This window comes from Astatotilapia calliptera, chromosome 8 (genome assembly GCF_964374335.1).
Source record: "Astatotilapia calliptera chromosome 8, fAstCal68.1, whole genome shotgun sequence".
Classification (NCBI taxonomy): Eukaryota; Metazoa; Chordata; class Actinopteri; order Cichliformes; family Cichlidae; genus Astatotilapia; species Astatotilapia calliptera.
Window position 1 is genome coordinate 12,940,678 of NC_137429.1, and position 15,977 is coordinate 12,956,654.

Sequence of the window (15,977 nt, forward strand, 5' to 3'; positions counted from 1 at the left end):
TGCCAAAGACCACCGTGTAAAAAAAACAACAAAACAAAACTGTAGAAATGTAGAAATCACGTCCTTAATCTTTGAGTATTTGCTACCTCGCTTTCCACGGTCTCATCAATAAAATATGAATCATAGAAAACACATGAGAGATGAAATAATATGATATTAAGAACAAAATGTATTGTCCCTTGATGATCCTATTTAATCTGATCAGCATTTAGCATTTGACAAGGAAGTTGCTGATGAATGTAAACCTTGAGTAAAAGGACCTCTAGTGGTCAATCCCTGTACAGGTAAACGCTGCATTTGTGTTAATGACCAGTAAGAGCTTTAAATTTGTTTTTAAAACCAGAGCGACCCATAAAAATAGATCCAAGACTTAAAAATAAAGTATAAAATAAACTAATCAGGAAAAAAAGGAGAAGACTAAAACACTGGCTTCCAATCACCAATATCACTTAAGTGCGCACAGTGCCACGGCCACTCAGCACAGTCACATTTGAAACAACAATAATCTGTTAAAAGCTACATAAATTATAACCCACTAAGTTTTAGCACTTACCCTGCACTCAGAAAAATTATGGTTCTTAAATGGTTCTTCAGATGTCTTCATGGTTCTTTAAAGAACCATCATACGTCAAAGAACCTTTTTATTTTGTGGATGGTTCTTCAGCTATTACAAATGGTTCTTTAAAGAACAAAAGGTTCTTTATCCTTAGCAATCTAAGTTTGATGGTGTAAATGGCATAAATATTTATTCACTATAATGAGGCTGTGAATTATACTGTGTGTTTTCTTTGTGTGCATGTGTGTGCGAAGGGGAAGGGCGGGATACCTGGCAATTACCCTTTAAGAGAAGATGGTAGGAAACTGAATATTCAAATAAAAGTTAGAAATATTTGCAAACAATAGACACAATACACACATTCAAATACTGTACTTTAGTTTTAAATTTTAATAAAGCATTACTATTTTCTACTCCAAGGCATTACTTTTGAGATTATTATATATTTTTGAAAATATAGCATAATGATAATACTAGTTATTGTAAACTTTACAAACCACCCAGCAGTATGTAAAGTCAAATTATAAAATACAAGTAAATAACAATTGCAGAACAGAATGTCAGTGTAATGGACACAGACTTCGTTTTGACAAAGCACACTGCTTAGGTAAATGATCTGAGTAGTTGTTCATCACTGAGCAATTTGTTAATATGTGTTTCGAGCCAAATAAATGACAGGGAGAGAGAGAGTGACGTCAGAACAGGTCATACTATAACCTCCCGGGAGCGGACGGAGGGGGTCAGTCGTTGGGATGCGCATGCGCAGACAGAGTGTGCGAGCGGCGGGCCTTGACCTTCGGGAAAAAAAACTCACGGACGGTGACAGCGAAACGGATAACAGTCTTCAGTACCTGCTGGACTTTGAAACTGTGGATTCTGGGACTGTTAGAAAAGGTAAAACATTTTCATTAAAACCTTATTACGGTTTTGTTTTTGTTACTCGTCATTGTAGCTTGCTGTTGATGTTGTGCTAACAGTAGCGATTAGCTAGATACGTTAGCCGTTGAGGTCAACGCAATTTAGTATCCAACGGTTTTCCTAACAAAACCACTGTTATAATTAAGTGAAGCTGCTCCCAGCTAATTTGAACCTTTGGCTTCTAAAATATGTGGTTCAATTGCGTGCTGCGTACATAACCTAATGTCAGCTAGACCGAAATTAAAATGTAATATATTGTTAAAGTCACTAAAATGGCGCCTGAAGCCTGTTGTGACGTGAGCTCTGTGTCTGCTCTAGAAACTCTGAAAGTCTGTAGATCTGAGCCGTACATTAAATACTCACATGAACCTGTACTTTGAATTCTGTATGAGCTGTATAAAATACAGCTATGCATAAGTGTTTTGAATGAATAATTAGATTAGATGACTCTTTATTGTCTAATCGAATTATATAGAAATGAATAGAAATGTGACATGAGAAGGTGTGTCTTTGACTGTTCCTGCATAACTTAGTTTCGGACTAGTTGACAAGTTATGCTCCGGTCATTTGATGTTTCCAAGGTAGATGTTCTTTTGTAATATAGTTAATTTTTTTGTATATTTCATTTATCCACCATCATACATCATACATACAAGCTAAGAAGAGGTCGTTATACTAACAAGAGGTATCAACGCCGGGCCAAAGTTCAGCACATGGTTAAAGTTTGTAATCCAGCCAGGGTGTAAATATCACTCAGCAGCCAGAGCTGAAGCAGGTAGCATCAACACATAAATCTACTCTACCCGGCTTAAATCACAAGAGCACCTCTGACCAAAAAGCTGTAGATTTTTCTTGTTTGCACAAATTAATCCAGATTCACATTAATTGTGTTCACAGCTCCAACAAAATGAGGAAGAGGAGGGGGAGAAACACAATTAGGTTGAATTACAATTGGATGGAAGGCGAGGACAAGGAGAAGGAAGCTTAGGATGAGGAGGAAGAAAAGCAGCAGGAGCATCTTTAGGGATCCCTATGATGTCATTGAGGTTGGTTTCATTAATATGGTCCTCTCACAAAGAACGATGACTTGTTTTAGTTCACCTACTTCCTGTATTAAATAGTGATGTGCAAAATGTTGTGAAAAACCATGGAGCAGGTACGTATAGTGCATCTGCAGGTAAATGAACATCAAATCTCTAAGACAGACTGAAATTTGTATATTTATCACCCTTATGATAAAACCCATGTCAGCCATTGGTTTATGGACTTTGTATTTTGAAGCCTCAACATTTGCTTTCTTGCTGTTGCTATGTTGGGACCATATTAGGATGAGGGATCAGAATCTGGAGTCATGCACACTATTGTTTCATTTAGTGTGTATCCATAAGATTCGTACAGCAGATCCAAGTTGTGCCTTGAAAACAGGAAAGTCGTCTGCATAGAGGAGAACTGTAATAGCAGGCTTGTAAAAAGTGAGGCTTTGTGCTCTCGTTTTACTTCTGTCACCCTGTTTTGATGCAGATTTCACTTGAAATCAGGCAAGAACTGGACTTATTTTTTTTATGTGTTCTTGTGAATTGATTGTGTATCGCATATGTTTGATTTGACTTTCTGCAAGACAACAGTTGTCCGCTGGCCAAAAAAGTTTTCCAAATACCTCCACGTGATCTAGCCTGGATTTAGAAAAGAATAGCAAAAAAATCTGCACCTCCTGCTTCAGATGCAATTTGTGTTTCTGTGTTCAGAGGCAGCGGCGAGAGGGGAGACCTCGGCTCATCCAGCTGGAGAGCCTGACCAGGAAGAGTCGAACATTAACTGAGCTCTTCCAGGGCACCCTGCAGACTCGGCTGCTGGCATCGGCGAGGGATGACGTGAACGCCAAACTGGAGTCCATCACAGGTCAACTGCAGGTATGCGAGTCAGACCTTCTGAGGAGGGTTTCACTTTTCTCTTCTTTATAATTGACTCTTTTCTCGATCTCTTTCAGCTCCTTGTCTCAGAGTGGGAGGGATTTGAAGCACAAAGGGAGGAACTTGTCATTTGGTTGGCTGATATGGATGTCTGCCTGAGTGAGGTTGACCAGCTGACAGGAAACACCAGTGAAAAACTGAAACAACTGCAGGTGTGGGCTTGTTTTGATATGACATATACAGGGAGTGCAGAATTATTAGGCAAGTTGTATTTTTGAGGAATATTATTATTGAACAACAACCATGTTCTCAATGAACCCAAAAAACTCATTAATATCAAAGCTGAATGTTTTTGGAAGTAGTTTTTAGTTTGATTTTAGTTTTAGCTATTTTAGGGGGATATCTGTGTGTGCAGGTGACTATTACTGTGCATAATTATTAGGCAACTTAACAAAAAACAAATATATACCCATTTCAATTATTTATTTTTACCAGTGAAACCAATATAACATCTCCACATTCACAAATATACATTTCTGACATTCAAAAACAAAACAAAAACAAATCAGCGACCAATATAGCCACCTTTCTTTGCAAGGACACTCAAAAGCCTGCCATCCATGGATTCTGTCAGTGTTTTGATCTGTTCACCATCAACATTGCGTGCAGCAGCAACCACAGCCTCCCAGACACTGTTCAGAGAGGAGTACTGTTTTCCCTCCTTGTAAATCTCACATTTGATGATGGACCACAGGTTCTCAATGGGGGTTCAGATCAGGTGAACAAGGAGGCCATGTCATTAGTGTTTCTTCTTTTATACCCTTTCTTGCCAGCCACGCTGTGGAGTACTTGGACGCGTGTGATGGAGCATTGTCCTGCATGGAAATCATGTTTTTCTTGAAGGATGCAGACTTCTTCCTGTACCACTGCTTGAAGAAGGTGTCTTCCAGAAACCGGCAGTAGGACTGGGAGTTGAGCTTGACTCCATCCTCAACCCGAAAAGGCCCCACAAGCTCATCTTTGATGATACCAGCCCAAACCAGTACTCCACCTCCACCTTGCTGGCGTCTGAGTCGGACTGGAGCTCTCTGGCCTTTACCAATCCAGCCACGGGCCCATCCATCTGGCCCATCAAGACTCACTCTCATTTCATCAGTCCATAAAACCTTAGAAAAATCAGTCTTGAGATATTTCTTGGCCCAGTCTTGACGTTTCAGCTTGTGTGTCTTGTTCAGTGGTGGTCGTCTTTCAGCCTTTCTTACCTTGGCCATGTCTCTGAGTATTGCACACCTTGTGCTTTTGGGCACTCCAGTGATGTTGCAGCTCTGAAATATGGCCAAACTGGTGGCAAGTGGCATCTTGGCAGCTGCACGCTTGACTTTTCTCAGTTCATGGGCAGTTATTTTGCGCCTTGGTTTTTCCACACGCTTCTTGCGACCCTGTTGACTATTTTGAATAAAACGCTTGATTGTTCGATAATCACGCTTCAGAAGCTTTGCAATTTTGAGACTGCTGCATCCCTCTGCAAGATATCTCACTATTTTTGACTTTTCTGAGCCTGTCAAGTCCTTCTTTTGACCCATTTTGCCAAAGGAAAGGAAGTTGCCTAATAATTATGCACACCTGATATAGGGTGTTGATGTCATTAGACCACACCCCTTCTCATTACAGAGATGCACATCACCTAATATGCTTAATTGGTAGTAGGCTCTCGAGCCTATACAGCTTAGAGTAAGACAACATGCATGAAGAGGATGATGTGGACAAAATACTCATTTGCCTAATAATTCTGCACTCCCTGTATTTGATATGAAACATACGTCAGAGACATTATCCTAAACTGGACTAACAAAGGACCATGAGTACAACATGAAACGTACATTACATAGCGTAATGCTAAAGTTCATTGATCATTTTAATCATAAACTTGTTGTTGAAATATTTTTACTGAACATGCAAACATCTGCTGATGAAAATGTGTTGATTTATTGGTCTGTTATGAAGCTATTGCTATTTCTAATGTGTTTTATCACTTTCTGATGTTTTATTAATTAAACAATACATGTACTGTTGTGTTATCTGTAGCTATAGTATTTATATATATTAGTATAGCAAATATATTTAATTATTACTGTTTAAAACACTAATATGTGACATGTATTAGTAGTGATGTTGTGCTGAGGGTTAAAATGCCTTTTTGTCTTTTGGTAACTACAAAATGACAATAAACCATTAATATATGTCTATGCTGTGCTCGTATTTATTTTTACCCTACTCAAATTCAATTTATGATGCATTTTATTTTGAAAGATTTAAAATGTTTTTTTAAAGAACCACTCAAAAAAGGTTGTTTAAAATGGTTATTTTAAAGAACCATTTGAAGGACCTTTTTAAAAATGGTTCTTTAAAGAACCATTTTTAAAAAGGTTCTTTGAAAAACCATTAAAGGTGCCCCAAAGAACCATTTCTTGATGGTTCTTTGGGGCACCTTTTAAAGGTTCTTCAATGAACCACTGAAAGAAATGGTTCTTCAAAGAACCATTGTTTGAAAGGTTCTTTGTGGCACCAAAAAAGGTTCTTCTATGGCATCAGTCTAAAGAACCACTTTTGGTTCCAGTTGGCACCTTTATTTTTCTGAGTGTGGTATAGAAAATGAAACAAACACACACCATTATTTATTGATTTATTTTTTTTATTAAGTAATGTTTTTTCAGTTGAAGCCATTTAAAGTCTATTTAATAATGCTGTGTTAGAACAGGCACTTTAAAGCTCTTTGTACTGTAAGGTTAAAACCCCACAGTATTAGAGAGAAAACCCCAGCAATCAAACGATCCCCTATGAGCAAGCACTAAGGCGACGGTGGGAAGGAAAAACTCCCTTTTAAGAGGAAGAAACCTTCAGCAGAACCAGACTCAGGGAGGGGCAGCCTTCTGCTGTGACTGGCTGGGGGCATAATTGTGATGTAATTTTATGCTAAGGAAACTGAATTTTAAGAGAAAAATGATGCAACAGCATGTGCTGTTTGTTTGTTAAGTTAGTGATTTACGATGTAGTGTATGAAAAATGGTATAAAAGTAAAAATTACAATTACAAAAATCACACATATTACTGTACCTATTATACAAATTGGACTTAAAAGTCTTCTGATTGTTTGATTCAGGGCTGAAATTCCTGTCTGGGCAAGGGAAAACACATATTGAACAATTGCTGTTAACAGATTGTTCAATAAGGTAAATGGTGCTAGACAAATATTAAGGATGTGCCTGATGGGAAAAATTGCTCCTTGGCCCACAGACACAACTAGAGCTCTAATAAAGGGATAAAAGGCTGAAAGATTTCTGTGAACTCTGGAAAGAACAGTTTCTTCATCCTCTCTTTGACGACTTCTTTGGACAATATTTTGTTCATTCTCTTCAGATCTGTTATCTGAAGAGTCAGGAAGGCCAACATTGGTGGGTGAGGTAAAAGGCACTCGAAAAATATTAAAGATGTGCCTGTTCACAAAAAATATTCTTCGGGCCACAGACACAATTGGCATTCTAATGAAGGAATAAAAACCTGAAAGGTTTGTGTAAACTCTGGAAACAATAGTTTCTTCGTCCTGTCCTTGAAGAGTTCCTTGGGCAACATTTTGTTCATTGTCTTCAGATCTGCTATCTGAAGAGTCAGGAAGGCCAACATTGAATACATCAATGCTGTAACTTTCATTGTTGGGAGACACTTCATGTCCACAGTTGTTTATGGAAACACTTGTTGTAGGAACCTCAGTTATTTCAGAGGTGGGTAAGGTAAAAGGCACTGGACCATTATTAAGGACGTGCCTGCTGACAAAATGTATTCTTCAGCCCACAGACACAGCTGGAGTAATGCTGTAAATCTCATTACTCAAAGACTCGTCACGTTCAAAATTAATTAGAGAAACATTCGTTGTAGCAACCTCAGTTGTTTCAAAAGTGGGTGAACGTTCAGTTTCACTAGTGATTAAGGCAAATATTGCTTGACCAAAATTAACGAGTTGCCTGGTGACATAAAATGTTGCTTGGCCCACAGAGTCAACTGGAGCTGTAATAACAGAAAAAAGAGCTGAAAGAGATGTTTGAAGTTGGGAAAAACTAGCTTCTTCTTGCTCTCTTTGGACACTGTCTGGTACAACATCTTCAGATCCATTAATATCGGAAGATTCAGGAATGTCACCATTGAATAAGTTAGTGCTATAACTATCACTAGCTGGAAACTCGTCATCTTCAGTGTTGTTCATATAAACACTGGTTGTAGGAGTCTCATCTGTTTTAAAGGTGGGTAAACATTCAGTTTCTCTAGTGGGTGAAGGAAATGGGGCAAATGGTGCTCGACCAATATTAAGGAGGTGCCTGGTGATAAAAGCTTCTCTAAGGCCCACAGGCACATCTGGAACTCTACAAGAGGAATAAAGATTTGGAACATTTGTTTGAACTCCAAAAGAAATAGTTTCTTCTTCCTCTGTTTGAAGACTGCCTGGGACAACATTTTGTTCATTATCTTCAGGTCCGTTATCTGAAGGATCAGGAAGGACGGCACTGAATAAGTCAGTGCTGTTGTAACTTTCAGTGGTGGGAGACTCTTCAGGTTCATAGTTGTTTGTAGAAAGACTGGTTGTAGGAGCCTGATCTGTTTCAGAGGTGTGTGCATTTTCATCTCTGGAATTAGGTATCAGTAAGAACCCATCAGGGTCCAAATAACATTCGTCAAGCACCTCAAAGCCGTCAGTATCTGAAGAATTTGTACGACTGAACACTGAGCGCCACATATTTGTAAACAGAGGAGATAGGGTTCAGTAGAGATAAACTATATGCTCTAACCTTTAGACGATTGCTAGAAGACTATAGAATCAGCGTTAATTTTGTTAAAATGTGTTTTCAACACTAGGTGTAGTAGAGTGCCTTACCTTGGGGGTAAATATGAGCTCGCGTTCTAAGGCGCGAGCTCATATTTATAGCCTCACAGCAGTGTGACGTTAAGGCACACGTGCCGTGACGTCACAGTACGCTTACTCTTTTTTTTTTTTTTTTTCTAAATGACATCAGAAACAGCAGTATGCGACATTACGTGATGGCAGAGCTTCAGTTCATCCTTTGTCATTTTTTTTTTTTTGTAATAAATAGCACAGGGGGAATGAATGAGAGAAAGAGGGGGAGAGAAAGAAAGAAAACCAAAGGGGAGAAGAGACAGTGAGAAGGGGGGGAAGAGAGAGAGAAAAAAAAAAAAAGAACTCCTGGGTCACCTGTATGGAGAAAAAAAAAACAAACAAACAAAAAAAACAAACAGAGGAGACAGCAAACAACAAAGAGTAACATAATAATAGAGAAAACAAAGCACCATCACAATAAACTAGCTAGTCATAGATATCAATATTTACTAAATAATAAACGATATTGTGCAGCACGCAAGATAGACAGCGCACAGTGTGCTTTGAGGCAGCAGCCAAGAAAGCTTTAGTCCGCGTCTGTGAATACCCATGTGTGCATACCTGTGTGGATCAGCATGCTTGCATTCCAAAGGTTTCTCCATGTAATGATCTGCTAGGGAGTGTGGGGGGGCCACAGCCCCGTCCTCCAGGGTGTGAAGCGGGTATGGAGGAGATCAAAACTCCAGACATCCAGAGGCCCCCAGAACACAAGAGACCATGGAAGACCAACAGAGGGGCAGCCGCGCCACTGTTCCAGTAGGAGCTGAGGAGAGTCCCAGATGAGGGCTCGCCCAGCAGCCGCGGAGCAGAAGTCAGGGGGGGTTGCAGTGACGCGCCCGTGAGCTCCGCCGGCCCCCAGCTGTGCCTGAGTGACCGAGCCCCAGGCCGAGAGGCCGGGGGCACCCCACCTCCAAAGGTGTAGCATCCAGTCGAACTGAGAAGGCCAGAACTGATGGTTGTTGAATGACCTTTATTATTCCTTGCCGTGTATCAGACAACGAACCAACGTAAGAGCTAGACAAACAAATGAAACAATTACCATATTATTCATGTACAGCATCTTAACCGCTCATTACGCTGGTCTAACCGTTATCTATTAAACTATATAATACATATTATACATTTCAGATTGCTCAAATTAAATCTTATACATTACAAACCTTGTTCCCCTGTCGACTGTAGCTAGAACCATTTGTCTTCGTACAATTTAACCATAATCTTCTCTCCCTTTTCTCCGTTAGTATTAGTTTTCCGTTTTCTTCCGTCTTTTTTGTACATCCAATTTTTACCGTTACATCATTCACTTCCGGTCACACAGGAAGTTACCAGAATAAAAGCACAAACGTTACATTACGTGAATGTGGGCCAGCTTTACACATCCGCCGCTACACTCCCACCAAATTATTTGCTGTCACAAACAAATAAAACACAAATAATTTCTAAACAGGTAACTTAACAATGATAATACCTTTGTATATGCAACAACAAATTCTCATCGCATTTTAACTGCTTAGTGCATCTTGTTTTTCACAACTTTCCAGCAGTAGAACCAACTTATGAACTGGGCGTTCCACTGTAGACATCTTATGCAAACGTTCACCCTTTTTACTAAGGTTTCTGTCTGCAAAGGTTACTTTGACCTTTCTCACAAGTCCATCTTCGTCTGTTATGGTGTCCACAACCCTACCAAGTCTCCATTGGGATCGTGGCAGTATTTCTTCCTTGTCCATCACTATGTCACCTACTTGCATATTCCTTTTAACAACATGCCATCTCTGCCGGACCCTGATGTTGTGCAGATATTCTCCCTTCCATCTGCTCCAAAATTGCTCCGTTAGGTATTGCACCTGACGCCATTGCTTCCGGGCGTACAGATCCTCTTTAACAAACTGTCCTGGAGGAGGCAAGGCTGTTGTGGTCTTCATAGTTAGGAGATGATTTGGAGTTATTGGTTTCAAACTGTTTGGATCATTGAGATTGTCTGTCGTCAATGGGCGGCTGTTTACTATTGCAGCTGCTTCATAGAGAAAGGTTCTGAGCGATGAATCGGTGAGTCGTCTCTTTGCGAGAGCGAGTGTGGCGTTGAGGACGTTTCTCACAGTCCGAATTTGTCGTTCCCATACTCCACCTGCGTGGCTAGCATGGGGTGTGTTAAACACGAATTCACATTGTTTCTCAGATAGAAAGATTGTCAGTTTTTCAGTGTCTATTTCATTCAGTGCTGCACACAGTTCATTTTTGGCACCTACAAAGTTAGTACCTCGATCACATTTTATTTGTCTGACAGAGCCTCTCAGAGCTATAAAGCACCTTAGTCCATTAATGAAAGCGTCCGTAGTCAGGTCTTCTAACATTTCTACGTGTACTGCTCGTAAATAGAAACAAGTGAAAAGGAGAGCGTACCTTTTGTTTTCTTTTCTTGCTTGTTTGGTTAGGAACGGGCCGAAAACATCCATACCACAGTATGTGAAAGGCGGAGAATGCTCGACTCTTTCTGTGGGGAGATCTTTCATTTTTTGTCCTTCCACAGCTCTCCTTAGTCTCCGACATGTCACACACTGACGGTTGTAGTCTGATACTGTTTGACTTAGCTTGGGAATCCAATAACCGCTGGACCGTATTTCGTTCATTGTGAAGCTCTTTCCTTGATGATTTATTCTTTCGTGACAGTGAGCGATTATGAGTTTTGTAGTATGATGGTCTCTTGGAATGACAGTTGGATGTTTGAATGTGTTAGGAAGCGATGAGTGTTGTAGCCTTCCTCCCACCTTGAGCACATTGTCTTCGTCCAAGAAAGGATCCAACTTGTAAATTTTGTTGCTCTCATGTAGTGCCTTTCCTTTGCTTAATGTCTTTATCTCATCTGAAAATGTTAGTCCTTGTAGGTTTTTGATAATCACCATTTCAGCGTTTTGTCTTTCAGTTACAGTGCTGAGTGACTTTGATTTGTCTCTGAGTAGGAAACGTTTGAGACGTGCTATGGCACTGACAGCGTGACCAGGATGAGAACCTTGTGAGACGGTCACAGAGACTTCTGTGTTCTGTAGTTTGGCTGTTGAGTGTTTGCACGTTTCTCACCTCTGGATCTCCCACCAAAAGTTCAATAGACTCTTTAGTTGGAAGGTTTAACTTCTTTTCCCATAAGAACTGAGGGCCTGTGAGCCAGTTTGATGATAGCAGTTCCGCTACTGATGTGCTCCTTGATGTTATGTCAGCGGGGTTTTCACTCGTCGGTACATAGAACCATTGCTGTGGTGTAGTATTGTTTTGTGTCTCGCCTTCAGGTCCATTATCATCAATCTCTTTGGCATCACCCCTTTGTATAATGTCATTCATGTATGTGACATAGTCTCTTTTGTATTTTTCATCACGCATTGGTTTACATGTGAGCTGATTGAGTCTGCTCTCGGCGAGTTGTCTGTTATCTGGCATTTGTAGCCTTTCTTTAAATGGCAATGGCATTTCATAATGTCCCTTTTCTGCTTGTGTTATGCCTTGTTCAAGTTTCTCAAGAAACCTAAGGTCGTCTTGAGACACCGTCTTTTCGTTTATTTCGTTTTCTTTAAAGTCCCTTTCTAGTGCACGTATTGCATCTGCGGGAGTACATGGAGGCATTTCTTTAACAGTTATTCTGTGACAGAGACTCCTTGTTGTCTCTGATGCACTGCATGGCACTGAGTTGCCAACTATGCTCCATCCTAAATCAGTTTGGATGGCATATGGCTCATTGTCTTTACCTAAGAGTACTTGTCTAGGCGCCAGAGCTTGGGGACAAGTATAACCTATCAGGAGACTCACCTCACAACTGAGGAGCGGTGGGATCTCATCTACAATGGACGACAAATGACTCCACAGTTTTGCCGTGTCACATGTTGGTATGTGTTCTCTATTTGCAGGTATGTAGTCCTTTGTGTAAGCAGTTGGGAGCCTTAGCACAGTTGCTGAATTGTAACCTCTCACTAGAAGATCACACACCTTTCCGCTGCTTACTACTGCATTTTTACCCATCATTGTGGTAAGTCTGAGTTTCACAGGGCACACATTTGCTTGCAGTTTCTGTGTTACATCCTGATCTATAAAAACAGTGTCGCTCTGCGTGTCTAATAGCGCATAGACTAGTTTTTCCCTTTGTGGATTAGCAGCCGTTGAGACCCATACTGGGACTATCATGGAGGTGCTGACTGTGTGTTCTGCTCTAGCGACATTTAACGCCATGGCTGTTGCACTTTCAGGTGAGTTCCCTTGTGTTGCGATGTCTATACTCACTTGAGCTTGCTTTTCTCTTTGCAGACTAATGCTGTAGTTCTCATCGTGAAGACAGGTCGGGTGTCTCTTAGAGCAGGTTTCACAAGTGAGGCGCCGTTTGCAGTCCTTAGCACTATGACCTTGCTTTAAACAACCATAACAATGTTTATTGTCCTTTACATGTTTCTTTTTCATTTCCAGGGTCATTTGCAGAAAGTTTGGGCACTTTATAAGTGGATGCGACTCTTGGCACAGTGTGCATGAAGAACTGTTGTATATTTTAGTCTTTGCATCTCGTTCAGTTGTGTTAATGTTGAATACACTTGCCTTGTTTCTTTTGACTTCTCTTGTGTTTCTTTTGTCATCATTTATTTCCGTGGAGCGAAGTGCATGTATGGAAGTGACTGGGTTGCATGCTACTTCTGCTTCAAGTGAGAGAAAGGAGGCAAATTCACTGACGCTGGGGAATTCACCACCGTCCATGAGTGTCTTTGTTACATGCCTGTTCCATCTTGTGTTTATCCAGTCTGGCAATTTATGCAACAGTTTCTGATTTTCTTCACAGTCATTGAGTATTTGCAGTCCTTTCACGTGAGGCATAGCAAGTGTGCATGCATTCACAAAATCAGCAAAGTTCCTTAGCCCATCAGCATCTCTCGACTGTATTTTAGGCCAACTAGATAACTTCTCTCTAAATGCCCTTTGTAGCACGAAAGGCTGGCCATACCTTTGGTTTAACTTTGCCCAAGCATCGTTATACGCTTCTTCATCATTTCTGAAGAAAGTCCCTTCAAGGCACTTGCGAGCTGAGCCAGTTACATACCTTTTCAGATAGTACAGTTTATCTGCTGCTGACATGCCAGTTTGTTCAATAAGTGACATGAAAGTGGATTTCCATTCAATAAATTTTATTGGCTCACCACTAAACATCGTTGGTTCTGGCGTGGGGAGTCTATTTATTCTTATGCTGTCTTGTACCGCCTGTGCAAGCTGGCTGACACTAGGAGGGGTTGTTGGCGCCGGTATGGAGTATGATGGTACAGTGTGTTTGGGTGTGTGCTCTGGGTTCACCTTTTCCATCTTAACTGAATATGCATCATCAAGTTGCGACAACTCTCTGTTGTAGGCGTCCAACCTGGCGCGAGCGGCTTCCACCTCCCTTTCGGCTTTCAGGCGTTCCAACTCTGATGTTTGAACTGCCATTTGTTTCTTATGCTCCTCTTCTAGAGCCTTTATCTTTTCCTTCTGTCTTTGTTCCTCTTGTACAATCTTGTACTCTGCCTCCTTTGCTGCTAGTTCTGCTGCTGCCTCTGCTCGTTTTGAAGCAAGATGTGAGGCTGAAGACAGTTGGCTACGTTTCGATGCTGCAGTTGAACCATAGATGGATTGGGCATAATCATGTTCTAATAGTCTGCGTAGACGTTTTCTTTCATATTCTCCATCAAAATCTCCATCTACACCGCTTATTCTTTCCAGGATGACTTTCACGATGTCATGAGTAACTGCTTCACATGCATCGGTTTTTCTTCGTATGTCCGATGAAGGTGCAATGTGACTTCTCATTTCAGTGTACAGCTTTAGCAGTTCATCTTTTCTTTGCTCTACATCATCTGCAAGATCTGCCATTTCTTTCTCTGAAATGTCCAACTTTAATCTTTCTCTTGTTTCTCGCACTCGTATTTTCCATTGTTCATAAAGAGTTAATAGTCTTTTTTCTTTTTTACTTCTCTCTTCTTTCTGATAAGTTAGCATTTTTTCGGTTGGCACCTTGGCTCTTTCTGAACGTCTTGGAATCGCGGAGTCACTTTGAGCTTTATCTTGTGGCTCATTTAATATTTGTTCTTTGTTTGCAAACTGTTCATTAATGTCTTCTTCTAAATCCTCCATTTTAACTTTATTTTCCTTAAGCCTTTCACCGTTTTATTCTCTGACCTGCTTCTGCCATCTGCTGGACGTTGTGGGAATTGCCGTTAAACCTTGAGCCCTCGTGGTGTAGCAAAATGGCGGCGGTCAAGCTCTTACTGTAGCATCCAGTCGAACTGAGAAGGCCAGAACTGATGGTTGTTGAATGACCTTTATTATTCCTTGCCGTGAATCAGACAACGAACCAACGTAAGAGCTAGACAAACAAATGAAACAATTACCATATTATTCATGTACAGCATCTTAACCGCTCATTACGCTGGTCTAACCGTTATCTATTAAACTATATAATACATATTATACATTTCAGATTGCTCAAATTAAATCTTATACATTACAAACCTTGTTCCCCTGTCGACTGTAGCTAGAACCATTTGTCTTCGTACAATTTAACCATAATCTTCTCTCCCTTTTCTCCGTTAGTATTAGTTTTCCGTTTTCTTCCGTCTTTTTTGTACATCCAATTTTTACCGTTACATCATTCACTTCCGGTCACACAGGAAGTTACCAGAATAAAAGCACAAACGTTACATTACGTGAATGTGGGCCAGCTTTACACATCCGCCGCTACAAAAGGGCTTACTCTTTGAAATTCATTCGGTCACAAAACGTCTTGAACCTTCACCTCCCTGAACGTTAGTATTAACCATTAAGCTAACCTTAATATTAACCTGCTGTTCTCGAGGAATGGCAACCCAGACAGGAAAAAACCCGGGGTGCTTCCGCCCTTGGGATTACGCCCCCGCTGTCTCACCGTCGATTAACAAACAACACACTCCCCTTTTTTAATTATTTACTTTTTGTGTTCAAGTTTTACGGCTTGCTCTCACGTAGAAAGCTCTGTTAACGTGGAATGAAATTATACTGGTCGGAGGTATTAAAGGTAACTTCTTAGTGTTTTTATTCAGAAATGTAAGATTGTGGGAAGCCGAGTTAGCTTAAAGCACATTGGCTACTAGCATATTAGCTAAATAAATAACGGAGGCTTGTATTTTTGTATATATTTCTATGGTGCTGTAAGCCAGTGTTAATTGACTTGTTTAGCTAAATAAATAACGGAGGACTTAACGGCAGTGATTTTGTCGCTATATCTAGCGAGTTTTCAGACGCCTTAATTGACTTTTTTTTTTTCTAAAAAGCGACTAGCGACAAATCTGGTGACTTTTTTCTGGTGTTATTACGAGTTTTTGACGTGGAAGCACGTATCGCTCTTACAAGCAGCGGGAGCTGCCGTGGGCACCTCGCCCGTGCCAAAGCACTCACAAATTTGCGTGTCATCCTTGCGCAGGGGCCATGCTAATCTTCTCTGTATCGTATCCAATTTAGCGTACGCGCTTGCCGAAGCCAAAGCACTCACAGGCGGCCGTCCTAATGCAGCAGTTGCCCCCAGCTGCTGTCAGAGCAGGAGCTTTTTACACCTACGGGTCCAAACTGCAAATGAATTGCGCATGAGCGAAACCGCTGCTCCCGCTCTGACTAT

At 40.7% G+C, this 15,977-nt stretch overlaps 1 protein-coding gene, 2 long non-coding RNA genes and 1 other non-coding gene across 4 annotated transcripts; 2 read left to right on the forward strand and 2 right to left on the reverse strand.

Annotated features, from left to right (window-relative positions):
• Positions 1-238: 238 nt before the first annotated feature.
• LOC145430391 (uncharacterized) lies at positions 239-5,628 on the forward strand. The gene is made up of 4 exons (XM_080305461.1): positions 239-1,450; positions 2,372-2,520; positions 3,220-3,384; positions 3,462-5,628. Exons 2-4 carry the CDS (start codon positions 2,464-2,466, stop codon positions 3,660-3,662), a joined length of 423 nt encoding a protein of 140 aa, XP_080161587.1. The 5' UTR covers positions 239-1,450; positions 2,372-2,463; the 3' UTR covers positions 3,663-5,628.
• A 232-nt stretch (positions 5,629-5,860) lies between these two features.
• LOC145430294 (uncharacterized) lies at positions 5,861-15,574 on the forward strand. The gene is made up of 2 exons (XR_013910768.1): positions 5,861-9,245; positions 15,074-15,574. It is a non-coding gene; the product is annotated as an uncharacterized LOC145430294 (long non-coding RNA).
• Positions 9,206-15,076, reverse strand: LOC113028404 (uncharacterized). Its single transcript, XR_003273229.2, has 3 exons — positions 14,840-15,076; positions 9,490-14,693; positions 9,206-9,343 (listed from the first exon to the last, which is right to left on the reverse strand). It is a non-coding gene; the product is annotated as an uncharacterized LOC113028404 (long non-coding RNA).
• A 175-nt stretch (positions 15,575-15,749) lies between the features above and the next one.
• Positions 15,750-15,850, reverse strand: LOC113028633 (U6 spliceosomal RNA). The gene has a single exon (XR_003273255.1). It is a non-coding gene; the product is annotated as a U6 spliceosomal RNA (small nuclear RNA).
• Between the last annotated feature and the right edge of the window lie 127 nt (positions 15,851-15,977).